Source organism: Oreochromis niloticus, linkage group LG6 (genome assembly GCF_001858045.2).
Source record: "Oreochromis niloticus isolate F11D_XX linkage group LG6, O_niloticus_UMD_NMBU, whole genome shotgun sequence".
Taxonomy (NCBI): domain Eukaryota; kingdom Metazoa; phylum Chordata; class Actinopteri; order Cichliformes; family Cichlidae; genus Oreochromis; species Oreochromis niloticus.
In genome coordinates this window covers 14,871,694-14,894,775 of record NC_031971.2, presented here as the reverse complement: position 1 = coordinate 14,894,775, position 23,082 = coordinate 14,871,694, and the positions used below count along the sequence as shown (strand labels likewise).

Below are 23,082 nucleotides of genomic sequence, written 5' to 3'. Positions count from 1 at the left end.
TTAGTGCACCATGTGTAGGGATAAACCTTATAATGAATTTCATTATTGACCGATCTAATTAATATTCTCTTTTTTACCATCTGATCATCAAAAGTCCTCAAAGTCCACTCAAAGCCCACAGTGAGTCGTTTTGTGAGACTAATAATGGACTATGAGAAGCCCTCTCGAAAAAACATAGTGAGAGCAGGAACAAGTTTTTATAATTTTTTGGTCAAAGATCAACCAAAACTTTCATCAGAAAGGTTGATTTTTAGTTAACTGATTAATCACCTCTGGTCAGTTTGAGACTTTTAACAGGAACTTTTATGGACTAAGTGACTGTTGGCTACTGTCATATTTGCTGGGCGTCACAACAGCACGTTTGATATTTACACCAGATGCAACCCCAAAACGATTTGCATCTCCTTGTGGAATCGCGCCATGGATCTTTTGCTTGGCAGGCTAACGTGAAAGCCACAGGAACGACCTACCTAATGAAATTGAAAAAAGAATAAAAGTACCAACAAAAATTTTCACAAAAATCCACAACTGATTCGGCTGTAGCAAATCTGCCCACTTTTTCCCAAAATGCACCACATTTTTACCTTTCATTAAGCAGATAAAACACAGGTAACACACTCCATCTGCTCGGGAATATTATGATTAGACTACTGAGCGCTCCAAAACAACTTCAGCATGAGCGTGAAAGTGTGCCGTTACCTATGACTTCAGCTTTTAGGCCAACACTCAGGTCCTGAGGCAAAAATAAAATTTAAACATCTGCTTTTTCCTGAACATCACATGTGATACGAAGAAAAGCTCCAAAATCAGACACAAAACCACGCTGTGCTGCAAGAGCCGTTTGATCTTCTGCAATGCCTGTGTGGGCGGTGAGGTGCAGCTAATTTTACCCAAACATCATTTTTGGTCACATAGCATCTTTAATACCACCATTATAATAATTAGGATATCAAAAGTATCGAGTATACATACATAATTTGCATTGCGGTACACAAATCTGAGCTGATTTATGTGTTAATATCTTTCATTTGTTGTTCTCAGGATCAACTTTTATTATCTTGACATTGTGCTGATACATTAAATCGTCCTGAAGAACTATTTCAGGAAGGAGAACATTTAATTGGACATGTATTGTTAAGCAATATAAAAAGTTGTTTTTTTTCCTTGATATTTCCAAATGTAACTTGAATCCTATAGTCTACTACTTTCCAATACCAATAGTCAAGAATCTTGATATAAGCCAAACTAGAGTCCATGTCACCAAAATCAAAGTACTTCAGGTAGGTTCCTTCACCTACGGTTGTCTGGATATTCTGTAGTTTTTCTTCTGTTTTTTGCAGTTAAGTTCTTGAAGCTGTGGGAACAGTCTATTGAAGCCATGCCTGTTTTTATAACAGTCCCAGTAAATGGATTCTCAGGAGTCTGAAGATGTACGCGTGTGAGTGTTTATGTGTGTGTATTGGTTGAGGAAAGCGTGGGTGGAAAAAACTGGTGAAGCACCCCACTTTCCTCTCTCCTCCACCACCGTTATGGTCTCAGTCTGTGCTGCCTGTCAGACGCTGGTGATGGAGGCCAGGCAGTTCGATGACTTCTGGAGTTTCTCAGGCTGTGTGGTGGGGGGCTCTGGGATGGTGCGAAAGCTGAATGGCAGTCCGATACTACTGGTGCCAATGTGGCCGGGGCTCAGCGCTGGATTTTGCCGTCTATTGCTTTCCACTATGCTGGATGTGTTGGATGCAAGGCTTTCACGTGTCCTGCACGACAAAGACGACATGACATGACAAAAAAAAATTGGAAACCCACTGAAATACTTTTGACACCATTTTAAAGCACACTTCGAATGCTGAGGGGAAAAAAGCTTGTAGGTTATTGACAAAATTAGCATGCTATTAAACAAAAAGGTAATGTAAATCAAGTGTTAACAATTACATCTGCCACATGTTGATTATGCTAATTATCTCCAAAAGTTGAATCTGTTCATCTGGACGTAGCGTTTTGTGGGAGAAACATTTCGTCACTCATCCAAGTGACTTCTTCAGTCTCAGCTGACTGCAGGTTTGAGCGCGGAGTCAAGGAGGCCATTTACGTGAAAAGGGAAAGACCATCTCTGAATCGAGGAGGGGGCCTAAGGGTACATCTGTCACCATCTTACAATGCTGTGATTGCAGCCATTCCCCAACTCTCTGTGAATGGTACTCATGGCCATTGATCAGTGTTCTTTGATCAGTGGGTTTTGGTCAGTGATTGTTGATCAATGGTCATGGGAATTTGCATAATTATGATTAAGGAACTGACCTCACAGCCCATTGTTCCTTCAGTGGGCTGGTTTCAGTCATTATGCAAATGTACTGTTTATAAGGTTTGGGGAAACCTGCAGTCAGCTGAGACTGAAGAAGTCACTTGGATGAGTGACGAAACGTTTCTCCCACAAAACGCTACGTCCAGATGAACAGATTCAACTTTTGGAGATTTACTTTCCTGGATGATTGAGGATGCATCAAGACATTATGCTAATTACTTTCTTGTATCTTAAAGCCCAATGTTAAGTTCCAAAATACAGGATATTTATTAGTTTATAAATAAATATTAGTCTTTGTATCAAGGCTATATACACAGCACAATTAAAATATGTATTACAGTGGCTATTTCATTTTACACATGATCATCAGTGTGTGAAAACATCTGCCATCAAGGTTGTATTCTCTTTTATCAACTAGAGACATTTACAAAATGCGAGGTAGTACTGTAGTACTGCAAGTGAGTTTGAAAAGCCAAGTTTCATAACAGTAAGGCAGGTTTAATGGAAGATGTTCTATTTTACCAAGTGTAGCAACCAACATTTTTTGGAGCTTGCCCAGCATCAATTGCATTTGGTTTGAATTTTTACTTTTTGATAATATTCAGTGAGAGCATGCATGCGTTCTAGAAGCGTCTGGAAGATATACACCCCTATGCTGTCTGTCAGTTTATCCAGAACTGGTTCACACAAGATTCTCAGACATTAAACTGGCTTCATATTTCACTCAAAGAAACAGAAATGGCTTGTAAAACAGATGGTTGCAACCAGTAAAATATGGAGTTGGAATAGCCATGTATGATGCCTTTATGTACCTCTGTTTACTTTTGGGTGTTTTTGAAAGTTAAGTTTGTTACAGTTAAACCCAGTGTTGGTCAAGTTACTTGAAAATAGTAATTAGTTGCTAATTACTGATGACTTCTCCAAGAAAGTAATCCAGTTACTTTACTGATTACTTATTTTTAAAAGTAATTAGTTACTTTATTACTTAGTTGCTTTGTAAAAACATGATACACAACCTGAACACGTAATAAAGCAATAGACCTTTCAGCCCAATTCTATTTTTTTCTGCATAATCCATCATAGAAAATTAAATCAAATGGAAAAAGTCTCTTTTTAAAACTTGTTTTATTAGTTTTAATCTTTTAACTTTATGCACATTGCATCAAGCAAAAATGAAATCATATGCAACATTCTCTGACTGGACGAAATTTGTTTAACATTTAAACCTATTTTCTGCATATTCCAGCATATAAAATAAAATATTTTTTTGTGTTTGCACTCACTCTTTCAAATAGATGCAAGTAAAACACAGCAGAAAATAAATAAAATCAAAGATTCAGCGGCACTAAGTCCTGTCGCTCTTAAGTCTATTTTCACCTGTTAAGCACGAGTGGTGCAGGCGGAGGTTTGCCCGGTGCCACAGCGGTCATGTCAGTGGGGGGATCCGGGGGTTTCTCTGTGAATTTCACATTCCCGTGGCAGTGTGCTAGGTGCTTGCTCAGATTTGAAGTTTAATTTTTCGCTGTAGAAAGAAGTTTTCTTTCCATGCAGAGTTTACAGCGGACGCTAATGTTTTTGTCACTTTTTATGGAATCAAACTCAAAAGTAATGTAAGTACTTCCAAGCTTTAAACGCTGCATAGTCTTACTCTCTCCCGCCCTCCATGTTATCCAATGTTGATCTACACACGTCTGTTGCTGCCACGGACATCATACGCGCTTACGCCATTGACATGAGACACTCACAAACAAAATCACGGTTTAGTAACGCAGTAACGCAGCGTGCCTATGGGAAAGTAGCTGTAATCGAATGACTTTTTTTGCAATAATAATCTCTTACTTTACTCGTTACTTGAAAAAAAGTAATCAGATTACAGTAACGCCCATCTCTGGTTACACGATGGACAAAAGTATTGGGATACGCCGTTTAATCTTTGAATTCAAGTGTTTTTAGTCCCATTGCTACATGTGCATAAAATCAAGCACCTAGCCATGCAGTCTGACTTTACAAACATCTCTGAAAGAAAGGCTTGTTCTTTCAGAGATGTTTCTCAGTGAGTTTGAGCATGGTACTGTAATGGGATGCTATGCTGCATCAAGTCAGTTTGTGGAGTTTTCGCCCTTCCAGATATTCCGCAATCAGATATAAGTGGCAATATTGGAAAGTGTAAGCATTTAGGAACTAAAGCAACTTTGCTATAAAGAACCAAATCAGTGACGCTTAAATGTTGCCAATACTCTGTTGACTGCATAGCTACAGAGCTCCAAACCTCCTCTGGCATTAACATCAGCACAAAAACTGTACACCCGGAGCTTCGCAAAATGCACTATGTAGGCGGCTCAGTGCTTTTGTCCATATAGTATATTATACAGTCCTTTTTAGCTGCAAACATGGCTGTAGCTTCCAGGTTTGAACAATAAAGCCAAAGCAGAGGTGCCTTAACCCTGCATTCTGTCTGAAGGCCAGCAGAGGGCTGTGCTGTCAAAAAGACTTTGGTCCTGTAGAAGTCTGATTGTATGGGCTCGATCACTCATTTTGGGTTATACAGAATTTAAAAAAAAGAAAAAATAAGGTATGTTTCCTGCTATAAATCCTGATCATCTGTGGTAAGATTTCCCATGGTATGAAACCACACAGTCATTAGCTAATAAATTGTCAATCACAAGGCATAAATCAATGAGTGTGCAGTTTCACAGTCAGACCCGCTCATCCTCTTCACATTTGTTTTTGTCTTCTCCAACCATGCCAGATGCCGACAGTGACATCACAGTAGTTACGCCCATCTAAGCTCATACTGTGTATGATGACACAACCCTGTCACAACTCGGTGTCATCCACCGAGTGTGTGTGTGTTTAAACTGAAAACTGTGCAGATCCTGTAAGACCAAAAAAATAGAGGTTTGATAGGCAGAGACTGGTTTATTGCTCACCATCAAGACTCTGATGTTAATGCGTGCCATTTTGCACACTTTCATCTATTTATTGAAAAGAATATCTGTGAGGATGTTCACACCCTATTTACACATGTACAAACCTCATTGTTGCTTTAAACAAAGCAGTCAGCGGCTAAATAAGCACATCGGTGGATGAGCACAAACCAGCATCTTCAATGGATGGACTTTGACATACATACAGAACCTTTACAGCACTATTGCCAAAGCTGAAAGCTCATATTTCTTCAGCCTAGTGATAAGCAAACAGTGTAACACGACACTGATATGAGTAGTCTCAGATGAGTTGATTGTTAGCCAGCTACAGTGAATAGATTCATAACCAGGAAGGTTGACGACGGGATAAAATATCAATTATAATTAAGTATTCTTTGGTCTTGGAGCCTTCACACTGACCCATGACATCTTTCACTAAGGTCTGGGTGCAAGAAGCTTTGATTTATTTCAACAAACCACACATAACCACGACATCTGTTTTAGAGGAAATATTTAGGCCCTCATGTGCTCTACTTCAGCATCCTAACCGCTCTCTAAGTTGCACTTTTATGTCATACGCAGTTTACTTTAGCACATACCTGGGGGAGTTGAATCCACTGTCCACCGTGACACTGCTGCTGTCCATGCTGTCCAAACGGGCAGAGTGGGCTGACTTCTGGCTGCTGCTGTTCTCTGTCTCCTTGGGGCTGAGTAAAGTCAGATTGGTCTCCAGTTTTCGCTGCAGATCGTGGTCCTTCTCCCGTTCCAGGAGCCACTGCATGGTTCCCTCCCCACCACCACCACTGCCTCCACCATTACCACCCCCTTCCCCGTGGTCTTTGTTGTCCTCTGCCGAAGCCAACTCTTTGTGCGAGTCCTCCTCTGGCTCTTCCTCGTCCTCATCGTCGGATACATTATAATAGTCAAAGGAGGCAGAGGGGACTGTTGGCTCTAAGCAGCCCTGTAAAACTGCAGGTGACGCTGAGGAAGTCGCTGAATTGGAAGGCTGCTGGGGCTCAGGATTGTCTAGGGCCTCTGTTGATTTGGCATGTGAGGCTTTCCGCAATGTGCCAGACTTGGTGTAGCTGCTGTCCACGTAGCCGCTGGACAAGGCATTGTGTGGAGGTTTGAACAAAGTGTCCTTGCTGAAGATTTCTTTCCTCTTGATCACCATACCACCTCCTCCCCCTCCGGGATCTACATTGTGTTGGTGTGGCGTCAAACGGGCATTTTGCGCCGGCTCCGGCGTCTGGCTTGGCGTCAGTCGCGTTGAGCCGTTCTGTCCTTTTGCTGCCGACAAGTCCTCTTTGTACTCCATCGTGTGAGGAGAGGTGAGGTGAGGCGTTTGGCGGTCAGCCGGAGAGCCCTTTCGGAGTCCCCCTGATGAGGTTAATGTGTCATATTCTGATTTTGCCTGAGGCGAAGGGGCAGTTAAGATTGTTTCATTTGACGTATTGCACTGGAAGTACTCATCTGTTGAGGGCTTAGAAGAAAGTCCCATTAGCTCATTGTACGTTGGCAGGCTGTCTCTGCTTTTGTTCCTCTCCATTGTACTCCGGATCCTTGACTCATCCAAACTCCCTTTCCCCAAATCAGGCACATTGAAATCAGAGTGGAACTTAGCAGCAGAGAACATGATCCTTGAGTAATGGGAGGACTTCTGCGTGGCCCGCAGGGTGCCATCATCAGTGTAGTAATGACTACGCTCCTCCAGACTCGGTTCAAAGTCTTCTGGTGCACCCAGTGACGGGCCTTTTAGAGAGTTGTCCATGGACCGAGATCGTTCTTTCGCCTGATCTGACCTCTCGTGACGAGACTTCCTGTCCTGATTGTGACTGTGACTCCTTTGCACTCTGGACTGGCATGTTCCACGTGAAGGCTCGGGGAAGGGCATCTCTGTCCGTCTCTTAGCTAGCTCCCCAGACACATCCCACTCGGGGGTAACAGGGCAGTATGACTCAGTGATGTTTGGGTTGCTGTGGACCAGGTATGTCGCGCCGCCACTTCGCCTGCGCTCCAAGGTGTACATAGCCTCTCGGGGTGAGCGAACTAACGAGTGGCTAAAGAAGCGGTAATCCCTTTCCATGAACACAAGATCCCAGTTTGAACCCTCAGATGGGTCTCCCCTGGAGGTCCGCGGTTTGCTATGAGAGCGAGACTTACCATGTGGAGCCCTCCGGTGGCCTCTGCCCCTCCTGCTGCGTGCGCTGTGCTGGGCTGAAGACCCCGCTTTGTTCTTCTGCGTGCGCTCTTCCTCTAACCTCTTCATCACAGCCGTGTGCCTCGCAACATTCTCCACCGTTAGGTCGGGGTTGATTCTGCGAATGATCTCCATCTCCACCTCGCGGGGGATGGGCGTGGTCGGCACATCCTCGTCACGAAGCGGCCACTCCTCCGGAGGGAACTGGGCTGAGAAGGTTGCCAGCTGCCTCATTTTGTCCTTCTTAAAACTCAGCCTGAAGAGCCTGAGTCCGAACCTTTTGGATTGCTTCTCGCCGCTTCCGCCGCCCCCACCACTTCCTTCTTTCTTTTTGGTCAGAGTGTCAGTTTTATAGGGGAAAGAAGTGATGCTTTTGCCCTTATCAGCTGGATCTTGAGACGGCGATTGCTGGGCAGGGGGAGAGGTGGGAGCCGGGGGATGGGGGTACGATGGCGGCTCACCTCGGTGCTCCTTGGCTGACGCACTCGGCGGAGGATCCCCGCCGCTGTGATCCTTGGGTGGCTTACTTTGATAGGAATCTCCCCTGTGCTCCTTTGGTGACTTGCTCGGGAGTGCAGGGGGGTGATGTTTGGACGGGTCTTCGCGATAGGAATTGTACGAATCATTGTTATTCTTGCGAGGAGGCCTCTCCCTCAGACAGCCAGGCGTGGATGGTGTGGCATTGCCAGACTGAGGTGTAGCACAATGCTGAGGTTGTTGCTGTGGCTGTTGTTGTTGTTGTTGTTGTTGTTGCTGCTGCTGCTGTTGTTGCTGCTGCTGCTGCTGTGGACGCTCTTGCAGTCGATCATCCAGGTGATACCACTTGTTGTTTGTTCTGATGAGAGAGGGAGTGATAAAGTAGGTCTGGGGAGTGACAATGAAGTAGCCCTCTGGAGTTGGGTAGATCTTCCTCTCTCGCACCAGCATGTTTAGGGTATGTCGCAAAACCTCTGAGCTGGGTGTAGGCACACCTGCAGAAAACAGATGAAAAATTAGTTGAGTCACAACTTAATTTTAAAAGCTTCAAATTCCTGAAGTTCACTTCAAATACAGGGATGTAGGTAACATTTGTTGCAGGCAAAGAAAGTGGAATGTAAAAAACTTAAGAGACTAAGACTTAGAAAGAAGTGGAAAAGGGGATCATATCAGGAATATCTTGAATTTTTTAAACTTTTTTTTTTTTACTTTTGTTTAACACGTTTTGCATTGCCTCACCTTTTCATGACACACTGCTCAAAGTGAATTTCCCTCTTTATACGCATAAAGTTACCCAATTGAACAGTCTTAACCAAGGGAAGTTTTTTTTCCAACTGCAACTGTAATCAACTCCAGGCTATTAAATACCGTGTCTTAAAGGACAATGTAGTGGTAGTAGTCCCACTTTTTTACTCATATGCCATCTTTAGTGTGCTTCTTATGTTTGGTGAATCTAGTCCAGGATTTTTTAAGATTCTGATTTGTTGGTGGTGCACCACAGGTGAAAGTTTACCACAAAAACAGATCCAGTATTTTAATTTTAAATGTAATCTGTTTAATTCCCTAATAATCCCAAATAAATGTGTGTTTTCTAGGTTAAACATGACCATGCCATGAGAATGAAGGGGTTTTCACTTTAAATAAAAAGAGTGTTTTACAGCTCTTTGGTGTTTAGCTTGCATTTCCCATTCTTGCTGTTTAGAAAGTTGAGGCATGTTTTGCAGTATGCTTTTTTTCATAATACAATACATGGTTTCAATGGATGACAGGTCTGAGACAGCATGCAGGCCAAGTTTGCACCTAGACTCTGTTACTCCTGAGCCATATTGTTGTAATACGTGCAGAATGTTCTTTGGTATTATCTTGCTGAAATAAGCAAAGCCCTCCATTAGAAGCCATCTGGATAGCAGCACATGCTGCCCCCAAACCTGAAAATGTTGTTCAGGTTTCAATGTTGCCTTCAAAAATGTGCAAATTATTGTTGCCATGTGTGCCAGTGTCTCCATGCAAACTCCAGATAAACTTTGAGAATTTCTAGTCTGGATTCAATGCACGTTTAGTTTCCGAAAAGTTTTGTTTTCTGGGCTATTCCATTCAATTCCTAATTTAAAAAACAAACAAACAGAACACCACCTGATCAGCACAGATTTGCCCTAATTTAAATGGGAAAGGTACACACTCAATGGGAATTAAAATTTCAGGTCCCTAATGTACTTAAGTCCCTAAAAAAATAAACAATATTTATTTCATTTTAGATGTTATTTTAGATGTTTTTCCATTTTTTTCTTTTTTTGAGGGACCTTTTGAAAATTCCATTAACTACAAAACTGCTTGATCTAGGTCCTTCAAATGTTTAAAGTTAAATAGCTGGTAATATGGCTCTCTGAATATGAACTCTTATAAGTGTAGCTCAAGTTAACATCAAATGATCGATGCCTGATGTCGCTAATAATTTGGATGTGTAATCTCTGACAGCATATTTGGAGACCTGCAGAATCCACAATTTTGCAGGAAAGGAGCGATATTTTGTGTAAACCTTATTAAATGCAAGTCACATTAAATTCAGAAACAGTCCAAAACTGTTGAATAGTTCCAACTTAAATATGGGAAAAAATCATTTTTTATCATCCTATCCTCCAGATCTGTACATCATTCAAGTCACCTTTTTCAGAAAAAGTAAGTTTCTGTTAATATCACATCCACATGCATCAAGTGATTGGGATAATCACTCACATCTGATGATCTGACATTGACCGACCCTTTCATAAATACCCAGTTATCATCAAAAGCTTCACTCATAAGCTTTATACAGACATTCATATAATGTATTGACATTATATCAGTTATAGTTTTTAACACAGAAATGATGCAACAATTTATTTTAACTGCTTTACAGCAAGGAAACATATGCAAGCATATCTGTGAATGACAACAGGCTACACAGTGATCACAGTTGGAGACCTCTACCAGTCAAGACACATGCAGAGCTATTGTGAGGAAAACACTGTATAAAAATGATGGATATAGCTAAATTTAAAACTCACATATGCAAACTGATATTACTGATTTAATGTCTTTTCTTTTTTTTTCTTTTTTTTGAATTTGTACTTGTTCAATAAACACTCTAGTTTCATAAAATTGAATTCTCTTGCTCGAGTTTTACAAGGTTTAATATGAAAGTAAGATGCTGCTAGGGCCATAATGTTTCGGAAAATGATACATTTGTTGTCACTTTTTCTTCTGTACAACAGTAGATTCCAAATCAAATAATCAGGATGTTATCAAAGTGCAGGCTTTGAGTTTAAAGTTTGTAACTGTTCAAGATTTATAGCCATTTTTATACACAGTTCCCCATTTTCAGAGGATTTAAACGTAACTGGACAAACTGACTGGCCAACACTGTTCAAACTACATTAATTATATTGAATATATCCAAATGGAGGATGATTTTGTGTTAAACTGATCATATTTATATGAAAACTGATCCATTTTATTTTAATACTATATGGACGCTATTACAGAGTTGTGTCAGTCTTAGAACCTGTTGGTGTCTCAGGACATACAGATAAATATTAACTGTAAAAACATGCAAGAGATATTCATCAGTACTAAATATAGTAATATCTGATTCTAGATAGAAGTCCAGCTATTAATGTTAAATACGATTGTATTTGTAAAGCTAAAAACTGGGAAAACAGTCCACAAATACAGAACCATCACTCAGTGTCACATATATCTATATTAACTGTATTTTAATATATTTTAGACTTGGGTCATCATTTAAGTGCAAAGATGGATTTTATATTTTCTGTCAGGTTTTCAGCTAGCTCATAGAATATGTCAGAAAACATAAGAAAGACCACCGAAAAGCAGAAAAGCAACAGGTTGTCTTAGTTCAAATAAATAAAGAAATGGCAGGAACCAAAATCTGTGAAAAACTGAAATGAGATTATTTTCTAAATGCTTTCCAGTTCAGTGTCTAATGATAAACAAATCAACACAAAGTGTCAGGCGTCTCATGAGAACCCATTCAGTGATATCAGCCACTAGTGAGATATTACAAGAAGTGACTGTATATCAGCATGTTTAAGTTGCTCTCTGAACAAAGCGTCTGCATTTGACGTGCATAAAATGTGAAACATAAAGAGCGTGACTCTTCTGCTTGAAGAATTTAGTTAAATGTAAAACATCAAAATACAAAAAACCAAGATATGACAAATAAATTGTAAATAAACAACATGCATATCTATTAAATTAATAAAAAATCTAGATTTTCAGGCTTAGATTTTTAACATTTTTTTCAAAATTTTTCCTGTATGTTTGAGTGTAGTACCATGTTAAGACGCGGGTGAGAGGGCATACCTGGGAAGCTGGCAGTGAGGTGCTCCACCAGTGCCTCCTGGTTGACAGGCTTGTGGGCAGAGTTCATAGCAGAGATGGCCAAGCACAAGATCTCTCCCAGCGGGATGAACTGTGACTGGCTGATAGGTGACATACTGATCGGAGACACGTCACCTGCAGGAGGAGGAGGAGGAGATGGAGGAGGAGGAGGAGGCAAAAGCACAACTGTTAGATCATGAATGAACAGCAGGCGCAGCGTGTGAAGCTATGATGTAATGGTCAAACAGCAGCAGTGTGTATGCCGCCTGCCTGTAACGGCTCCACCCCTCCTCTCTGCTTCCTCAGCCTCTTGCTCCTCCCGTTTCTCGTAGCTTAGCAAAGCGAGGCAGCTGCTGCTGCGGCGACCGGAGTATGAGATCATCTGAATCTCCACAGCGCAGCTATCTGATTAACATCGTTTTACGAACAGAAACGGGAGCTTGGACAATCAACATATCTGAAATTTAAATGAAAAGCTATTTTAGAAGACCTACCATAAGCTAGCTTTGCCGTCAGCTGTAGTGAGTAGTGAAATCATCTTTACAACCAGGCGGCCGAGCTTCAAGCCCTTTAAAGAGCAAACACTGGTTCTGCTGAAAGGTTGCAAAGCGACACACTGAATCCACTGCTGCGGCATCTGCTGTAGTGACCCTGTCCTCTGACCTGCATCAGGTGATTGACAATCATATGACAAGGTGCAGGAACTGCAACATCAGAGCTTCTATGTTTAATCTCTGCTTAAGCATTGTGCTTCCTCATCTTCAGCAACTTGAAAACAGATCTGGTGCTGCCACATCGTCCACCGTTTCCTTAAAATTCGCTGTCCATGGTTCCTCTGCCTAAGCTGAAATGTGTGCAGAGCTCTGCCTCCTCAGCCTGCTCAGCTGAATGGTCAGTTAAGCAACACAATGACGTTATCTCTATTTAGTATCACAGTCCCTATTAAGCTTTATGTGGCTGTATAAGGCTTTACGTGTATTCTAGTAAACATAAGAAAAGCCATGTATGCTCAAGATCGGCACAAAAGTAAATCACCTCCTAGTTTGCTTTTATAATGTCTTATAGCAAAGAAGCAAAAAATAAAAAACAGAAAGAGAGCAGAGAAACAAGCTAATGTTTGTAACAGAAGTACTGAAAGGATAAAGAAATTCCTGGTAATGGAATTCCTGATACTAGGATGGCCCCAAGCTTTAACATAATCTTATCAAACACAAAATACAAATCTGCCACAGAATGCACAACTTGTTCTTGTACTGAGACTATTCAGACACACTGTAAAAATCTACTAAAACACTACAATATTAATTCAGAATATGAAATTAATCCTCAATGAAAAACAAGAAGCCCTAAACCTTAAGATAGAAAGCAGGAGTCACTAAAGTGCAAATAAAGTCATTGATTCTATGATAACACCGTGGAAAACTAAAGAAAAAGGAAAAAAGCGAGCTGTTAACACCTCCTACTTCAGAGTGACCAAAGTTTACTGACTGAGCAGTCGTGAGTAGAGAGGGTGGAGCTTCTGAGAGTGGGAGGGTCTGACTCACCTGGCGCACGATAACTTGGCGGGGATGGAGAGAAATGAGGGGGAGGAGGCGGAGGAAGATGCTGCTTCTGCACACGGATGTCTTTCTCACTACGAGAGAGGTTGTGCTCCAGCGGCCGTTCAGCGAGCTCCGAGCTGGGCCAGGCCCGCCGCAGATTGCTGCTGCGGTTCTTCTTCATTGTGACCCCCTTTTTTTAAAATCTTATTTTTTTTTCTTTTTTTAAACCAGGTGGTCTTCACCCCCTTGGGATAAGGTTGGAGGGAGGGGGGTGGAATGGGGTGGGAGGGAAGGGGGGAGGGAAGGAGGGAGAAGGGGAAAGGGGAAGGGGGGGTGTGCAGGGGGAGGTCGACAAACCTCGGGCTCAGTGCCTCCCCCGCATTAGTAAGAACGTCCCGCTAGAGCGATCACACACCAGACATGGCAGGAACCAGTGTGCTCCTTCACACACATACACATGTCTCATTTACATCCACGAGCAAGCTACAAACGACCGTGTTCGCACTGTGGGTGGTTGTCATCGGCTGCTGGGCTCTCCCAGGCTGATCTGGATTGATGGCAGTGGCAGCAGAGGTGCAGGTGACTGCGCGAGGCATCACCCTTTCATCGACATCAGTCCCAGCCACCATTCGTAGCATCCCCATTTGCATGCGTAGGGAGGCACATTACGTAGCCACTCTGATGTGGGAGGAGGGAGCAGGAGAGAGGTGGGGGGGCAGGGGTAGAGATGAGGGAAATGGGGCATTGGAAAGAAGGAGGATGGTGAGGGAAGATTTCAGCGGAGGTTTTTGGGATCTGCTTGTTCCTTTCGAGTAGAAGGTAGCAGGGGGAGAGAGGCAGGGGACGGATGGATGGTCAAAGATTCAAAGCTTAAGAGAGGCCCAGTCTTCGACAATAGCTCAATTCACCACAGGAGTGCTCGGCCGATCCCCGTAAAACAAAAGAGCCCGCTTCGAAAAACACAGAAATAAAAGCTCCATTCACCCTAATGGGCAGTGAAACCTCAATAGTATGCCAAGCAGCGGAGACGCCACGTTCACCTCCATCTTTATCCGATCAAGCACAAGACCCCATCGTCCTTTCGACAACAGCACACCAGCAGAGGGTGGGGAGAAAAAAATGGAGAGCATAGAAATAAATAAATAAATTCAAGAATAGATATCCACCATATCCCGAAATCCAACGGAAGAAGCTCCTGAGCTGATCGCCGTAGCATCCATTCATTAACGGGGGGGGATGCAAACTCCAGTCAACGGCAAATCTCTTTCAACGCTAATGCTGCAGCTGCTCCCAGCACCTCCAGGAAGGGTGTGTGAGTATGTGTGTGTGTGTGAGAGAGTGTGTGAGTGTGTGTGTGTGTGTGTATGTGTGTGTGAGAGAGAGTGTATGCGCGCATCCGCCTGCTGCGCGCGATTCTGCGTGAGCATGCATGCGTCTGTGTCTGGGTGATTGAGGCTGAGGGGAGGGGAGAGGAGAGGATGCAAGAGAGAGCAAGAGAGAGAGAGGGAGAGAGAGAAGGGACGTAGAGAAGGCAGAAAGGAGAGCAAATATTAACAGCTCGAAAAATAGATACAAGAAGAAAATAAATAAATGTCAGCATCCAGATGATAGCCAGGGGAACTGCAAAAACTCTCAGTCTCTACATCCTCCCTTCCTACTCTTGTTCTCCAACCCTCTCAGCATTACTGGCTGTACTCTTGAAGGATGAGGGGCCCCTTAAACAACCAGCCTTCCTCTTTTTTTTTTTTTGTCTCTCAGCTGACTGTGAAGCCACAACCTAGTGTGGGAGTCAATTTAAACCTGCTGATTTGTGTCTTTCTCATCAGCGCTTTCCACCAGTTGATTCAGTAACTTAACTGTGTCGAGCACCGAAAAACCCCAAAGCATCACCCTAATAACGTCCAAAAGCGACAGCTCCCCCGCTCGAAGCCGGCTCGTGCTGACTCACATGCGTGGAGTGTGAATGGATGGTTGAGGTGGGGGGGATAGAATAAGGAGCAAAAAGTGTGAGGGCAGGATGGGGTGCAGGCAGAGGGGTGGACGGTGTCACAACCAATCTGCTCCAGTTCACTGATACCAAAAAGAAAGAGGAGAGGAAAGGAGGGGTGGTGAGGAGGAGGAGGAGGAGGGAGAGCGACACCACCATGCCAGCCATTTTATTTCTCAGTAGTGCTGCAACAGCCTTTGTTGCCATGACGACGCAAGCCGATGATCTCATAGCTGTTACCTTTGAGTGCTGTTCTCTTAAAGAGCCAGCGACTCAAAATAGAAAGCAGACAGGCTCCACACACACGCACGCACAAGGACTGCCTGTTCTACGGACACACGATGCTCCTGCAGTGATGCTGAAAAATGGAGATCCTTCAACTTTGCCTATAAGACACAGCTACATATACTGAGAGAAAAAAAATGCATCATGAGCTGTTTTCACAAATTTCTCCTGAAATTGGTGACTTGGACCTGAGAGAATGATTCAAGTTTTCCTTTTTTAATACAGAACACCAAAGTAGGTAGTGTGCATCAGCTGCTGTCCTTATCAGACATGACATGGACTTTGTCATAAGTGAGCTGTTTGCCTTTAAGCTTGCATCTCCCGAGGGTAATTCTAGAAAAGTTTGAAGTTGGAGCATGCATGAGAAAGTAGCAATGATGTAAAAATTCACATAAATATGTGAATCTACTGTTTTATTGATTATTTCAACTTTTAATACTTGTAAGATATCCTCAGGAAATGTAAAGATGAGACTACTAAGACAAAGTTAGCACAAACTAAGACACTTGACTGGCCAGTCAGCTGATAATGAATTGGTAAAAGCCCAACAAGGGACAGGTTGAAAAATAACAGGGCTATAAACTCTATGTGCAGCACATTCGCTTCATGTTCCATAGTGGAACTATCCTAAACTGCATTGTTTCTTTTTTAAATAAATAAGAAATTAACATTGCATTCCTGCTTTATCAGAGCTTGAGTTGATCACAGTTTGTGGGCTTCCAATGATTCCAGGAGCATTTTGGCAACAATCTGTGCGTTTTCCAGCATATTGGAGCCCAATGAGGGAAGAAATTGTCAAATTACAATTTGGACCAATGATCAGATCTTTATCTGACTAAAAGTTAGGGCGAGCGTGGTTCAGGGGGTTGGGAAGCTGGAAGGTTGCCGGTTCGATCCCCAGCTCTGTCTGTCTTGGTCGTTGTGTCCTTGGGCAAGACACTTCACCTACCAGAGGGGCAGATGGTGCGATATGACAGCCTTCTGTCAGTCTGCCCCAGGGCAGCTGTGGCTACAACTGTAGCTTGCCTCCACCAGTGTGTGAATGTGAGAGTGAATGAATAGTGGAATTGTAAAGCGCTTTATAAATGCAATCCATTAAAAATCTGTGCTCAATCGCTAAGAAGCAGGTGGATGGGCAGAAGTCGACAAGTTGTGATTAAAGCACTGACAGGGCAGGAATAGATCTTTGAAAGTTTTCGTGAAGAACAATATGCTTTGAAGACTTTTAGTGGCAATTTAATCTTAATTAAGAGTCAGTACTTATAAAGACCGCTCCTCATCATAACTTTGACTTATCATAATTCTTTGTGGCATGCTGGATATCAGCTTCTGGGCCACATCCTGACTGATGGTGACCCATTCCTGATCACAGTTTGTCGCCTTTTGCTAGTTCACCTACTTTTTAAAGATAGACTACATATTTTCACCAAGCATAATGCAAAGCATTGGAGGCAATGGTGTAAAGCACATCGCCACTGGACTCTAGAGCAGTGGAGACATCTTCTCTGGAGTGATGAATCACACTACTCCATGAGGCAATCCAATGGATAAGTCTGGGTTTGGGACAAGTGTAAAGTCTGGTGGATTATGATGTGGGGTTATTCTTCAGGAGTTGGGATCAGCTCATTAATTCCAGTGAAAGGAACTCTTAATGCTTCATGTGGTAAGAGTTTGGGGATGACCCCTTCCTGTTCTAACATGACTGAGCACCAGTGTGCAAAGCATGGTCCATAAAGACATGGATGAGAGAGTTTGGTGAGGAAGAACTTGACTGGCCTGCACAGAGTCCTGACCTCAACCTGACAGAACACCTTTGGGATGAATTAGAGAGGAGACTATGAGCCAGGCCTTCTTGTCCAGCATCAGCGTGCAAAAAAATAGTCACCTGATAATAAAAAAAACCCAAAGGGACACTGCACCAAACACCATAGCATTAGTCCACCATACAAGTGGACTAAACTGGTCGACTGACTAACAGTGATGCTCCTGGAGAGATTCCACTCAACACACACTCACATCCAACTTCCTCACAAACAGAAGCAGAAGCATTTTTCCCAGCGGTCTGCCCTCCTGCGGCACATTTGTAGCATTACATGTTTTTGTTCCCTCAAGCTCTCGAATTAAGAGACTAATATTTGGGGTTTTTTTTGACACAACAGCCACCATAACACATCCTGATATGACATTAAGATATATAGCATCCCATCTCTCCACTGCGTCAAACATTTCCCTCAATTCTCTGCTAAAACCCTCCCTTTCCTTCCAGTGGAGAGCTGTGCTGTGGCTGGGAATGCAGCTGAGTAGAATTTTTTTTCCTGAACAAATACTCGACTTTTCCTTCCTAAGGGGTACACCCCGTCCCCTGTCTATTGTTTGTAGGCTGCTAAAGGATACAAAGTCCCTCTGTTAATCAGACTGAGTCGCCTATTAAAAAACACTTTGTTTCCACATAGCTGAAAATCCACAACTTTTCTCTAAATATATTAATCCGGCTGCTATTTGGCTCACAGCCCCAATCAAACATTCTCAGACTGTTTGGTTGATAATCTGGACTATGTGCAAGTGCAGTCCTTTTTTTAAATTCACTGCATAGTTTAAGTCCTGAAAGCCCACTGGAGCTTTTTTATTTTTTTTTTTTTTTTCCATAGCAATGCTAATGAAATATCATATCAGTGTGTGTGTGTGTATGCATTACCCCCCAACACTTACCTCTAGTTAATGAGTACCCTATGGTGGAAATTTGTCTGATCTTTGTTAGAACTTGTCTACCAAAAAGTAACATCCTGACACCACAGCTGGGAAAATGAGTCAGTGAAACTTGCAGCTCACTTTTGAAAATCAGAAGATTTCATTGAGATATCACAATTATAGTTCATTTTGTTACTTCACAAAGAAGTAAAGAAACACATATTGAGTGTTTCAATCTGGAAAAAATAAACTGAAATCAGGCGAAAAGAGGTAAAATGGTTCAAGTTCAACACAACACCACAAAACCAGAGACTGAATAGGTTTCCCAGTAATGTGGTGGTAAGTACAAAAACACAAGCCCTTATACTGTACTACAACAGAACAACAAAAACAACAACTAATCGATGATTTCTAAATGATGTCAGTCTGTCTTTTTTGGGTTTGGTTTTAAAAATATGTATCCTACACAAAGCTTACATACATGAGAAAGTGAGCATCTGGATTCACAGCATACAAAGTCAGCTGGTTCAGGATTTATAGCGTCTGGTGAGTTATTAGCTATAAGACAAACATTCCAGAGCTTATCTGTGTTTGCTTCACCGGTAACAATCAAGCTATCCCACCTTTTCTCACAGAACAACACAATCCCAATCTATCACGTCTTTTGTAACAGAACTAGTAGCTTTTCAGCTCAGCAGAGCTGATTTCAAGCAGCTCAAAGACAGAGTTATGATGACACTCACTGTAAAGTCACTCAAGAGGAAAAGAATTATTTATTTTATTAAATTTAACAGTGAAGAGTTTGGTTTGATGGTTTCTACAACTGTTTAAACAGCAAGATGAAGTGAATAACCCTGAAAGTCTACCTGAAAAATATCTGCTGAGCTATTTGATGATATGAAGAACCCAATCCAAAGATTCACCTAAGAAAAAGGTCTAGCAACAATTTACAAAACTTCATTTTAACATGATAGCATAACGCTGCTTCAGCAATAATGCTCCAGATTTGTCAGCTGTAAATCTCCTATTCCACCGCATCCCAGATGTAGTCTTTTGGATTGAGAGCTGGTGACTGTGGAGGCCATTTGTGTACAATATACTCATTGCAATGTTCAAGAATCAGTTGAGATGAACAGAGCTTTGTGACGTGGTGTGTTATTCTGCTAGAAGCAGCCATTATAAGATAGGTACACTGCGCTAATAAAGGGATGGACGTGGTGAGTACTCAGGTAACAGTAGTCAGGTACGTTGTGGCATTTAAACCATGCTTAGTTGGTGCTGAAGGAACAAAAGTGTGCCAAGAAAATTTTCTCTGCATCGTTACACCACCAGCAGCCTGAACTGTTTATACCAGGAAGGATGGATGTGTGCTTTCTTGTTGTTTGCACTAAACTCTGACCCCCATCAGACCAGTCTCAGCTTCCTGTTCTTAGCTTACAGGACCAGCAGCTGGTGTGGCCTTCTGCTGTGTAGCTCATCTGCTTTGATGAATATGCTCGTCTGGTTGTAACAAGTATGAATTACTGTTGCCTTCATATCAGCTCTGGCCATTCTCATCTGACCTTTGGCATCAACAAGGAATTTCTATCCAGAGAAGTGCCGCTCACTGGATATTTTCTTTTTTTCCAGACCATTCTCTATAAACTCAAGACATGGTTGTGGGGGAAAATCCCAGAATATTAACAGTTAATGAAATACTCAGACCAGTCTGTCTGGAACCAAAAACCAAAGTCAGTTAAATCACCTCTCTTCCACATTCTGATGCTCGGTTTGAACCTCAGGTCATCTTGACAATGTCTACATGCCTAAGTGAATTGAGCTGCAGCCATATGATTGATTGAGTAGATACTCATATTAACAAGCAGTGAAAGTATGGTAGATGAGTGTGTGACGTCAATTTAATGTTCTAATGGCAAACATACCACTCATGTGCAGTCAAACTGATCTCAACTTTAAGGCAATCAATTTAAGTTGTTACTGCTAGGAGCAAAGGATGCTGTTGGGCTAGTAGCTTCCAGCCAGAGAGTAAGCAGTGACCAACCTTATATATGGACAGGACTTCTCAAATGACCACTAATGTTGTCAGCATTATCCAAGTTATTAACTGTCATGGCTGCAATCATCTGAATCACAATAATTTCCTCCACATTTAAGTTTTTAGGATCCACGTCCACGGCAAATAATCCTGGAAACCATGCTTTTACTCATATTCTTCAAACTGCAGATTCTTGATATCAGGCTATGCAGTAAAAGACGAGTACTAAAACTTTCAGTCTTCACTTCTTTCACTCACCCAACCCTGCTGCAGGTTGATGCTGCTCACCGATAGAACAAGATGATTCAAACCCTGGCTCTATTGTGAAATAAACATAAATAAGATGATCTCTGACAAGCTGCACGCCTCTGTCTCATTTGAACACACACGTACGCACGCACAGAGCAAACCCAGTATGATGAACTCTCAGTATGATGGTGCAGTGGTTAGACTCGCTGACAACACTTCAAGTCGTCCCAACCTGTCTCAGCACATACATGAGTTATGGCCTTGTCAGAAGAATCGGAATCAGAGTGTGGGAATGCTGAACTGGAGTTAAACTGGGCTCCAATCCTGTCTGTGCTATCTGGATGAGTAAGCCTCATGACATGAAGCAGCTGAGGTTAAAAGGTGATATGATGCCTAAACTCCCTTTTTTTTCACTGAGACTAGCCAGTCGAAACGTGACTCACATTATTCAATTATTCAACTTCAGGAGAACATATTTGAGCTCTCACCTCTAAAAATGCCAATCAGTAGTATCTGCCAGCTCGTAAAAAAAGAGGCGTGGACGTCAGCATGAAAAACAAAAACAGAAGAGCTCTGAAGAGCCAGAAAAGACGAGAAGATCTGCTGATGAGAACATATCCACACAACACACCAGAAAGGGAGTTTATAAAGTGGACAGCGTTTTAATAGAGCGATCCAGCTTTCAATTCAATTCAGTTTTATTTATATAATGCCAAATCACAACAATAGTTGCCTCAAGGTGTTTTATATTGTAAGGTAAAGACCAACAATCATACAAAGAAAACAGAGAAACCCCAACAATCACATGAACCCCTATGAGCAAGCGCTTTGACGACAGTGGGAAGGAAAAACTCCCTTTTAACAGGAAGAAAGCTCCAGCAGAGCCAGGCTCAGGGAGGGACGGCCATTGATTTGCTGCAAATAATTGGGGTTAGGGGAGGAACACAGGACAAAGACATGTTGTGGAAGAGAGCCAGAGATAACTAGTAATTATAGTAATCATTAGATAATTAGTAATTATAATGGGGGTTTTTTGTTTTTAATGAAGCTGGTAATTCTTTTAATGAGTGCTTTGAATGCAATATGAAACTATAATAAAAACATATGTACGGCTTAATGTTGTTGTTGTTTGCACCTGAACTTCATGGGTCAGAATTTAATCCTCACAAATGTTTTAGAAGAAAAGTCTCAGTTAGGCCTAGTCTAAGTCTAGCACTAGAAGGTGAACATGGGGAACGTTTTTTTTGTTCTTCTTCCTTCGGCTATTATTATAAGGACATCTGAGCAAGTTCACTCTGATGAATACCTCCCTTAACACACATTGTTAACTTTGAGATAAGATTTGTCTATTTTACTGCTGAATACTGTCTCCAACTATGAATTGGGTATTTTAAACTTCTAAAGGACGCAGTACTTTGTTTCTATAACCCAGACAACCCATATCAGAACACATCCATGTGGGAAGAAAACCCTGAGGCTACATTTAACTTTCTATGATGCTTTGTAGTTGTTATCACGCATGTCTAGACAATTTACCCACCTATGTATTTGATGTCAAAGCCCTCAGGAGGTTGCAAGGTCCGTCTCGTCCATCCGTTCCTGAGGACCTGAAGGTGCACCTCTTTCCCTTGGATCAGCAGCACATGCTCATCTATCCAGCCCAGGAAGAAGATTTCTGTCAGCGCGTATGTCAGCGCCTTGTTCCAGAAATGCTGCATGTTTACGGCTTTGAAATTAGCGAAGACCTCATAGCCAGAGTGATGCTTTAAGTTTACTGAGAGCAAGGCCGGCGGCGACGGTGAGTCCTCTCCATCTCCTCTGCCAAGGCGCGACAGCACCAGCGCCAGGGAGTGCGGAGCGATCTGGAGGAACTTGTCCATAGTCGCTCCGGTCAAAATTTGGGACTCAAAAGGAAACTACAGTCTGTTCTCTGCACTGCATGGTTCGGACAGTGCAGGTCTCCCTCGCGGTTCTATCTCCAAACTGAGAGTTTTTGTTGGTTTGGGCATATTTAAGAAACAGATTCCTCTGAAAGCTCCAGACGTCCCAGTAAAAGAGTTTTAAATGTTTCAAACACAGGTGCTCCATGTAAAACCAGGGAAATCAGCAACCTGATACCCGTCCCCTGCAGCCACCTCTCCCAAACTGTCAAAGACTTTTAGGTCCTACTTTCAGCGACAAAAAAGGCGAGCACTTGTGATGCGTTCAAGCACTCCTTGTAAACTACCACATTTCACTTTAGACGGTCAAAATCCACGTTTTTGATAGAAATCCGCATCTGATCTAATCCTTACTTAACCGTCTACAACAATTTAATGTCATCAGTGACTTAAAACACCAAACGAGCACACTAATATGAGACAAAAAGAAATGCAAAAGGAATTTCAATTCAAGCTTTCGCGATGCTTGAATGGAAAGCAAATGTGTAGCAGGCAGCTTTACAACCAAAGTGATCGTAGACAGCTACAATGAAAAATGAAAACTAGCCAATACTTAAAATAATAATAACAAAAAA

At 42.3% G+C, this 23,082-nt stretch overlaps 1 protein-coding gene across 3 annotated transcripts; it reads right to left on the bottom strand.

The window, feature by feature from the left end:
• Positions 1–321: 321 nt before the first annotated feature.
• On the bottom strand, positions 322–22,722 carry stox2a (storkhead box 2a). 3 transcript variants are annotated; one of them, XM_005469812.4, is made up of 4 exons: positions 22,108–22,722; positions 11,765–11,917; positions 5,826–8,397; positions 322–1,754 (listed from the first exon to the last, which is right to left on the bottom strand). In XM_005469812.4, exons 1-4 carry the CDS (start codon positions 22,445–22,447, stop codon positions 1,553–1,555), a joined length of 3,267 nt encoding a protein of 1,088 aa, XP_005469869.1. In that variant the 5' UTR covers positions 22,448–22,722; the 3' UTR covers positions 322–1,552. The 3 variants fall into 3 exon arrangements, with proteins under 3 accessions (XP_005469869.1, XP_005469870.1, XP_025763943.1); XM_005469813.4 differs by lacking the exon at positions 22,108–22,722 and adding an exon at positions 13,327–14,795; XM_025908158.1 differs by lacking the exon at positions 22,108–22,722 and adding an exon at positions 12,277–12,430.
• Between the last annotated feature and the right edge of the window lie 360 nt (positions 22,723–23,082).

Bases quoted from the DNA above. Each gene is read 5' to 3' on its own strand.
- stox2a (XM_005469812.4), bottom strand. From the start codon at position 22,447: ATGGACAAGTTCCTCCAGATCGCTCCGCACTCCCTGGCGCTGGTGCTG. The intron at 11,918-22,107 runs GTGGGTAAATTG...CTCCTCCTGCAG, and splicing joins CTTTGACATCAAATACATAG to GTGACGTGTCTCCGATCAGT. The intron at 8,398-11,764 runs GTATGCCCTCTC...TGTTTTCTGCAG, and splicing joins CCTCACTGCCAGCTTCCCAG to GTGTGCCTACACCCAGCTCA.